Source organism: Centruroides sculpturatus, unplaced genomic scaffold (assembly GCF_000671375.1).
Source record: "Centruroides sculpturatus isolate CEXI.00-Female unplaced genomic scaffold, Cexi_2.0 scaffold308, whole genome shotgun sequence".
NCBI classification, from domain to species: Eukaryota; Metazoa; Arthropoda; class Arachnida; order Scorpiones; family Buthidae; genus Centruroides; species Centruroides sculpturatus.
The window spans coordinates 69,829-79,660 of record NW_019384502.1 but is presented as its reverse complement, the minus strand read 5'-3'; the positions used below and the strand labels follow the sequence as shown (position 1 = coordinate 79,660).

Genomic DNA, 9,832 nt, shown 5'->3' with positions numbered 1-9,832 from the left:
AACATTTTTAAAATCGAAATAGAAAATCTTCCACTTTCTACCACTTTCAAGCCCATATCTCCCGCACCCTTATAGCTATCGAGACGCGACCACCATAGTGCACGAATGCAGACTTGGGGCTACTACCACATAAAAACACCATTCACGTGCGATATAGATATAGATTATTAATGTTAATAAGAGATGGCGCCTAACGCTTACCTCTAGAGCCAAATTGGTTACGTAATTCATTTAGTAATTAGCCTTAAACTAGCCCGATATAATTTCGGCATTTGGTTGGTGTTTAGCTATTAATTAAAATTTAAGTTTTTCAAAATAATAATTTATTATTTTGACTTAATACATGAATCTGAAAAAGAAAAAAATAGATTCATATTAAAAATTATTTTTATTGTATGAAATTGTATATTTTTTATTAAGAACACACTATTTCATGCCATAAGAATCATACAGTATTATTAATTAACTATTTACACTAATCGGCCGATTAATCGGTAATCGGCCATTTTGCTTAACGGTGCATCCTTAATTCTTTATTTTGATTTGGTTTATATGGAGATTCTAGCTTTACGTGCTCTTTCTCCGATAGACTTGTAATGATCGCTATGAGACCGAAGAGCCAGCCTTATAGAAACGGCCTAAACGTGCGCGAGGGGAAATAATGCCTTCCGGGAGGACTTTTATGGAAAACTTGTCCCTATTCGGGCGTCATCGACATGGAGAAAATCCGGAAAACTCCATGATGCGGCCCCTCCGAGCGAAGCGCGAACCCACTACCGAACTCCCAGTGTTCAGGGTGTAGTCCACTCAAGTGCGGGGACGAAGACCGCTCGACCACTGGTGGGCCTTCCTTAATTCTTACTAACCCTCCCATAGAGGCCCGATGGCCGAGCGGTTAAGGTGGCAGCCTACCGCTCAGGGAGACCCGGGATCGAATCCGGGCAGGTCGGGAGGTGGTCCGTTCAGATACGTCGATCTCCATCCCTCCCATTGTGGGCCTTGTCGAGCCCATAATGGGCTTGCTAAAAGAGGCCCTCTTAGTGTAGAGTTTTAAAAAAATGTGATTATTGTATTACTTTAATATTATAGTCTATATCATGTACGTGTTTACCTTCTAATAAAAAATATTTATTTTCTACTCACAATAAAAAAAAACCTAACTTTTTTATTTCTAAGTATAACATCCTAATTTTAAAATGTCCGAGTCAGCAAATTTTGAAAAGGTGACAACACTGAGTTAGGGCCTCGAATTGCTTAAATCCGGCTCTGTCCCACACAAAATTATTGGCATTTTAAACATTAAGGAAAAATCTTTTAAAATTGACAGCATAACTTGTTCGTGTAAAGCTGGACAATCGGGAAACTATTGCCAATTCTTAAGTCTAATTTACTCTTCAGAATTCGGAGCTCATAGATATAACTGACCGATTTCCGAATTATCATCTGTTTTTCGAGCGGGAATAGACAAAAACTTATATTGGGCTCTTGTATGGTCTTGAAATTGCAATTTGGAGTGAAAGGAAAAGCTTTGCCTTTTCTATTCCCATTCGTTTTTATTGCTGATAATACACAAGAATGGCCCAGATAAAATATTTTTGTTTTTAAACACCAGAGGGTTACGTCACCTTTGACTCGATAGTGAATGTATTTTATCCACATCGACATAGTTTAAGACGAATTTAAATCATCGTCGTCGTTTTGCCGAATAATTTATTCGATAACTTCAGATTCGTTTAACGCGAAGGAATCGAAAAACACTTTATTATAAATATTAAAACGAAATTTTCTACAATTCTTATATAAAACATGGCTTGAATTTAAAAGGCGGCGGAAAGACATTAGAATAAAATATTGACAAAAATTTTAACTTTAACAAAATTTCGACCCGTTTATTAATTAAATAAAAGATTTTTCGATATATTTGAATTCTTCCACCCCGGTATAAACGGAAATCTCGCCGGAAAAATTTAAAAATAATTTTTGTTCTGGTGGAAAATTGAGATGGAATGTAGATTTATTTACAAAATATCACAATCGTTTAGTAATTTCTTCCGACTACTTCTCGGCATTTATACTTCCGTTTTCGGTGTTCAAGAGGGGGTCGAGCTCCTCCGACGTTCCCCTGCGTGTCAGTTTGTTCCAAAATTGCCGGATGTATATGTCATTGTACAAACACATTCCCACTAAAAGTATCAGAAATCCCACTAGTTGCAGCCAACCAAACTTCTCGTGGAACAGAAGCATGCCGCAGATCCACACTACAAGGGTCCTGATGCTGTCCAACACCATCCTGGTGGTGGCGCTAATCTCTTTGGTCACGCTTATTCCGGCAAAATTAAAAAAGGCGATACTGATCACCGTCCCTAAAAATACACCAATATCGATTAGTGGATTCTCATTTTCCAAATGAATATTCTAACGATCCACAAATATCTTACCGCAAACGCCCAAACACACTTGCCAAGAATTTGCAATTTGATAGAAGCCGTCGATGGCATCTTCTAAATTTCCTTTAGGATTATGAAAAAAATTCTTTCCCACTGGTATGTAATACATCGGCACCAATAAAATTGACAATATAATAAAACCGAAGAAACCTGTAAAAAAGATAACTCTTATTTTACTTACTTCCGTTCCGTTACTTATATATTCCATAAAAACACAAGTGCCTCACGCGTGTCTTAAAATTATTTTTTATATAACATATTCCTTTCACGTATCTATTTCAGTAACTACTCCAATTCTTAATGATTCTAACAGAGAACACCTGACAATTTTTAAACATTCTAAAATTTAAAAGTTATAGACAGCAATAAGCCATTTGTTACTAATTATTTTCAGTCTTAAATATGCAAAAATCATTTTGGAGCCTCATTTTGTTGCTGTTAATGAGATACACGAATTATGACGTGTGTCGTCATAAAAGTATGCAATAAAAATTATCACTGTTCTTAATGAAAATATGAATAAAAGATAAAAATTAGAATATTTGCTAAAAGCTGTAACACTAATAATTTGTCATAAAAATTATTAGTTTTACAACTTGTGGTACATCTTAACTTAAATTTTAATTATATATTTTTACAGTTATACAGGATGATCGTAAACTCTTTCAATAAAAAAGGAGCGATAGTACACATCGAGACAAACAATATTTGCGATAGAAACTAGGTTCCACATTCCACTCATAGTGCCAAAACAGAACAAGATGAAAAATCGTCCAGAATGCGCAAGTATTTACAACCCATGTATGAGAAGTACAAGATGTAAATCAGGTCAGCTGATCAGCTGCATAGATGATTAGGAGCAAACATTTAAAAATGCAGCCCAACCTGTTCATCAATAAATATTGTGATAACATCAGAGGATAATTCATGCAAACACGGAGGACTTAACATAAGAGAAATTGGCAGATATGCATTTAATGTATGGCCAACCAGTTGGTTATGAATGTGAAGCGCAAAGATTGTACTGTAAGAGATTTCTAAATCATTGTATTCCTTACCATTTGACCTTCACCAGTGTTAATCAAAGATTGTATGAAACTGGCCCATTGGCTACATCAATGAGGGATACCGGATGTACTGTACCTGAAATGTGCAGACACTGAAAATGGAAGTGGGTATCTTGCAGCAATTTGCAGACGCAGTGGCATCTGAAATGGATGCTTGTAAAAATTCTGTGTAGAATGTTCTGCATGAAACAGGTATGATTACCTTCCAAGTCCAGAAAATCCAAGCTTTGAATGGAGAAGATTATCTCACCTCGTGATGACTATTTCGTGGATGCTTCTGATGAACACTGTTAATCCAGGATTTCTCACATTAGTGTTATTTGGTGATGAGGCCACATTCACACAGGAAGGCATTTTCATCATCATAACCAGCATGTTGGGCTCAAAAAAATCCACACATCACTAATCCTTGAAAACACTAGCAAAGATATGCCGTCCATATCTGGGCAGGTGTCCTTGATGATTGTCTGGTGGGACCTTACCTCTTGCCAGAATGTCTGGCTGGGGCAGTGTACTGTGTGAGCAAGTGCTTCCTGGTATGTTGCAGGGTGTTCTGCTCACCATACAGAGGAACATGTAAGAAAGACACATGATGGGTCCCATAAAACTTTTCCACCAAGATGCAATACTTCTTAAATGAAACATATTCCATTGGATTGGACATGTGGCCTCCATGCTCCCTGGATCTTTCTCCACTGGATTTCTTCTAAGGTACATGAAAACATTGGTGTATGAGATGTATATGGACTCCATGGAAGATCTTGTCATGAGAATCATTGTTGCTGCAGACAAGATCAACACCATACTAGGAGTCTACAAGAGGATGAAAGTCTTTCATTCAACAGTTTTTTTCACTGTTGAAGGATCAACATAGATATATAACTTTAATGTTTTCTGGCACTATGAGAGGAATGTGGCCCTAGGTTCCATTACAAATATTGTTCATCTTGATGTGTACTATCACCTCTTAATTTGTTGAGAATTTATGATCACCCCGTATTTTTTTTTTGGCCTGGTCAATTGAGAAATGTATAAACAATATGTCATTGTATAATATTTCAACTCTGATATGAATTTGAAAAATTATAATAATAAAATGTCATTATTACCAACACACTTATTGACAAGACTATGTCTTGTTTATAAAATTGTACAGTCAATCCTCCTATAACAATGTTGATAATTCCGTTTTTTATGAATTCCATGTTGTACGACTCACTTAGATTTTACAAATACGTGAACCATTCACAGCCCGGCACACATACTTGTAAAATCTAAGTGACTCGTACAACATGGAATTAATATAAAACGGAATTATCAACATTGTTATAGGGGGTCGACTATACTGCTATTTTATGTTACCAGCATAGAGGTATGAAAGAGTACCTGTCGAGAGTTGATATTTGGCACAGAGTATTAGGTGCCCAAATCATTTGCGCATAAAAAAATCCAGACTCGTAGGTAGTCAGGGGGCCAAGAATCGAGTCAAAATAAAATACAAAATGGCAACCCTCTTCTACAAACAGGCAAAACAGCCACCTCGCCCCACTGAAGTCAGGTAGGGAAGAGTACCACCCGCAGTCATTCTAAGAAGCGAACTCCGACCTTAGGACTGATCATGTAGTTTATTCTATGTTAAATAAAATTTGTAATCTAATTTTGTAAATTTGGGAGGGTTTCAAATATGATGTTAAAATGGTTTTATGTCATTAGAAGTGGGTTTTTTTTAACATTATGTAGTATAGTAAAATTGTGGGACCAATAAAAATTTGACGTTATATTAGGGTTGTCGTTAAATCTGATGACGTTATAATCGGGTTAAACTGTATATTGTTTGCGCAAAATAAAAAAAATAACTTCGGATGATACAATAGCCATGATTATTTTTTTCAAAAACAGGAAATTTTCGTTACACATGGACAAAAATTCAACCCGGGCCGACATGCAACAGAGAGAAATTTCAAAATCAGATAGGTTAAGGGCTTAAGGAGTTTTAATCTTATATATCTTATAATCTTATATAGCATCTTATATATTAAAGGATGATACAGGGCTGCAATGAAGTAGCAGTATGTCATCATTCATTGTCTAAACACAGACTGACAGGAATATTAAATATTTCAGAATATTAAGATAAAGGAAAGAATTTAATTCACAAAAGGAAAAGTAAAATTGAAAAGAAAGGAAACAACAACAGTAACAAAAAATTCAGCAACAAGTTGTGTAACTTTCCTGGCTGTTATGAGGTTTTATTATAAATATAACTTTTATATTATTAATTACAGCTTAATTTTGAGGGTAGAGATGAGTTTTTAAAAATATTGTAAATGCCAATAATGGTTAAAATTTTCATTAAGTCTGACCCCATCTGAAATATGACAAGTAAAAATTCCTCTATATCCCTACCCCTCAACCTTTAACCATCAAATTTTTTGCATCAATGCTCCTTATATAAAAGTTAACATGCCAAATTTCATTTCTTAATCTTTAATCCATCCTGAAATAGTAAACAAAATAAACATCCAAACACCCACAAATTTCAGATATCAGTTTTTTGACTTTTTTGGTTCAGAGGTGTCAAAATCAACGAGATTTCAACATTCTGGAAAGTAAAATGTGACATGCTTACAATATTATATAACAGCTAGAAATGTAAGCCATGTTACATTATAACAGCTATGAAAGTAAAACCCACAGAAAAAGTAATCAAAAATGAAACTANGCAATTTTTTCTTGGTTCCCACGTTGTTAAGTAGAGATTATAATTGTGTACTGACATTGAAAGTAATGGCTGCGAATTTATAATGCGCAGAACAATACATGAATCTTTCAATTTTTGTCACAAATTTAACGTCTAAATTTGCTAAATATCAAGTAATGCGTGCATGTAGTGACACGTATTTCATGGTGGGGGTACGATCCAGGCCTCATTATTCCTAATACCAGTAGTCCAGTAAAAACACGAAAAGCCCCAATCTTATCAAGCAATAATTATAGAATATTTAGCATAAAGGAGATGAAGACTCGGGACTACTCATTGGTATTGCGCAAGTATGAAGAAGAGTAGAGAAAAGGTAATTAAGGGAAGAGGCAAAGGAAAAAAGTAAAGCGAGATAGGAAAGGGGATGAAAAGTATTATTATAGAATAGAAAAAATATTTTTTTTCTATTCTAAAATTAATGCTCAGTTAAACCGTAACTTTACTAGACTACAGGTTCACTCAGCACTAACGACACAAATAGACAGGCAAATCAAATGGACAAACAAGTTGTTCAGACTGTTAAAAGGGAAATTGGTGTTCACACTGGGATATTTTAAAGCAAGTTTTTGTTGTTTCTTGAGTTAATAATTTACAGCAAATTGATTAATATATGCCATTTTATAATGAAAGTTAGATGTACCTCTTCGATTTACGCTCGTACTCCTAGGAGCACATGTACCCCCAGTTGAGAACCACTGGTTTACATCAATCTAACTTATTATACTACCTCAGCTTATTCTGGTCCTCGGTAGCGTTACATTGGGAGATGATCGTGAGGAGAATAGAATCTTGTAACGTAACTTCTATGTATGCGTTCTTGAGAGTCTCGTATGTGGCACATTCTACAACGGGAAACTGCACAAGTTCTGTATGGTAATCTTCCCTTCACAGACTCGTGACTTTTTCCCTGATTAGTGGGAAAAAGCCCTTTTTATAGCAGCTCCTTCAGATGGCCCAGCAGCATGTGCAAAAGGCCACTACTGATTCATCAGATAGTCGGCTGTCTAAAAGGAAGTTTAACTTCCCTTTTCTCTGATATAACGAATGTTACATCCTTTCTTTAAAAATTTTTCTCATCAATATTTTAAACATTAAAATATTGAAAATTTATTTAAAACTAGCTGCAAGGACCTGCTTCGCTGGGTTTTTAAAAAGTAACGATAGTGAAGATTAAGATAATTACATTATAGTCAATCTTACCCGTTTTCACAGAATAAAACAATTAGGTCCCCCATTTCTGATTAGAGATCTGGTCCCGATTCTACTTCTGAACGTCTCCTGTTTACGTCAAGTCAAACAAACTATTTTCAACGTTTCTGGAACATTTACAATCGTTCTATAATCGAACCAATATTCGAATTTTATGTTCGAATTTAATTCAAACAAATTCGAACAAATTTGAACATTGTTCAAATTAAATTCGAACAAATTCGAACAAAACATTCGAAATAGAAAGCCACTTTCAACCACTTTCAAGCCCATATCTCCCGCACCCTTATAGCGAGGTGAATTCGTCTCCAAATGAACATTCGTAATCACCATTTTTCTTAGTTTCCGATTCAGTCAATTCAATTAAATATNTTGTATACTTGGAGATTTCATATTTTAGCAAGTTTTGTTTATGTTAATATGCCAACAAGATTAAAAAGAACCTCATTAACATGGGCATCAAGAGTATGTGCTAGGTGATGTTCAGTGTAAAGTCAAAAAAAAAAAAAAACTAACTGTAATGGTACTTCTAAGTGTGAATATATTTTAAACTGTAAAGGTATTTTAATAGTAAAATATTTTTAACTGTAAATAAGTAATTTTAAATAAGATGTATACCAGTTAAAACCACCTTACAAGATATCCCGGAAGTAATGGTACGTTATAACCTATTATAATATGAAGCAATTTGTATGAGAATACTGTGTTTTTGGCGTTGGATCCTCTAAGAAAATGTCGGCGTCAATTGTATTGTGTGTATTTTTTAATGTCATTTGTCGGTTTTAAGTTGTTACCATCTGTCTCTTGTTGGACGATTAAAAAGTATAATATAGTGATGGACAGCACGCTAATCATTTATTACAAAAAACTTTTACGATATAAGCGTTAAATTAAACACGTATGTCACTAAATTGACGAGCGCTTTCGACGATACACACTTTCGTCTTCTTCAGGTCATTAGAAGATATAAGAACCTTTTTTGAATACAAAATTTTTAAAAAACATTCCAATCTTAACTAACATTTTGGAATACCAGCAACGGTAGAATATAAAAAAGATATTTAAATAAAAAGCACGCACGTTTATACTGCGCATGCGCTAGACGCCTCTATATTGTGGATTTAATTGCGATGTTTTATATAACTGTACAAGCTGATCCACAAGAAGACGAAAGTGTGTATCGTCAAAAGTGCTCGTCAATTTAGTGACATACGTGTTTAATTTAACGCTTATATCGTAAAAGTTTTTTGTAAAAAGGATAATTCTGCATAGACCCAAATTTATTTGTATGGTCATAATATTGATTTAATCGACAAAATTAATCCTTGGAACTTCGTTACTAATGTATGAGAAATTCATGTTTATGTTTTATTATGTAGCCAACAGAAGAGGGGATTATGCCCAAAATACATCTCAGCCAATGAGATATTCCTGAAAAAAGATTGAGATTGATGTCAGAAATGCCCAGTGTCTGTCTATGCACCTAGTCGTGACAGTAAAACCAGATAAAAGGATACACAATTTCAGAATACACAATGTTATAACATATTTAATTTAAAGATTTTTTTATATACTATGATTGATCAGTTTAAAAAAAAAGCTATATTCAATGTGATTATTGAACCTTCTCCAGTGTAATTTGTCATGTTTCATTACAGAATACAGTTCTGGCTCTAGATACAATCAAATTGTGCAGATGCATAGGATGCTGAGAAGAAATGGGTGCAAATTTACACTATTTATACATTAATTAGCATATAGACTAATAGAGCCTTGATATAACAGCACTCCATCAATTAAATTTAATATGATCAAATATTATTTAAATAAGAGATTCTGAAGTATATCATAGAATTAACAAATACATGTGTGTACAGTAAGACCCCGCTTAATGCTGATTTGATATAATGTGGTCTGCTTGAAGCCTAAAAAAAAGCTCAAAATTTACGCTGATTCAAATTATCACGGCATTTCATTGATTCGTATATAAAACAATATTCCCGAACACGAAGCAATCAGCAAAAGATAGTAATTTCTCATAGCACTGTATTTTCCTTAAATCTATATTTGTTTGGTAAAGTTTTGAAAAAATATAACATTGTAGATGCCATAGGCCATATCGACTTCACTTGGCAAGAATTAACTGATATGCATGGCTGAAGTGTGAAAGAAGTTATGGCTGAAGTTATCCAAAAATTCTAAACGAGAAGAGTCTATCACTGTATCATTAGGTTGACCAATTGTCTACTTAATTGATATTAAATGTAGATGAGCAAGATATTGAGGAGTTAATACAGGTTTCTGGTGAAAGCCTTACCAATGACGACCTTCGAGAACTAGCAGAACAA

General features: G+C 34.4%; 1 protein-coding gene across 1 annotated transcript in view; it reads right to left on the bottom strand.

Annotated features, from left to right (window-relative positions):
- Window positions 1-1,677: 1,677 nt before the first annotated feature.
- LOC111622113 (solute carrier family 35 member F6-like) overlaps window positions 1,678-9,832 on the bottom strand; it is a 30,992-nt gene continuing 22,837 nt past the window's right edge. Inside the window, 3 exon segments of the mRNA XM_023364435.1 lie at window positions 1,678-2,363; window positions 2,439-2,669; window positions 7,394-7,409. Of these exon segments, the coding sequence (XP_023220203.1) occupies window positions 2,056-2,363; window positions 2,439-2,669; window positions 7,394-7,409 (555 nt within the window). The 3' untranslated portion in view covers window positions 1,678-2,055.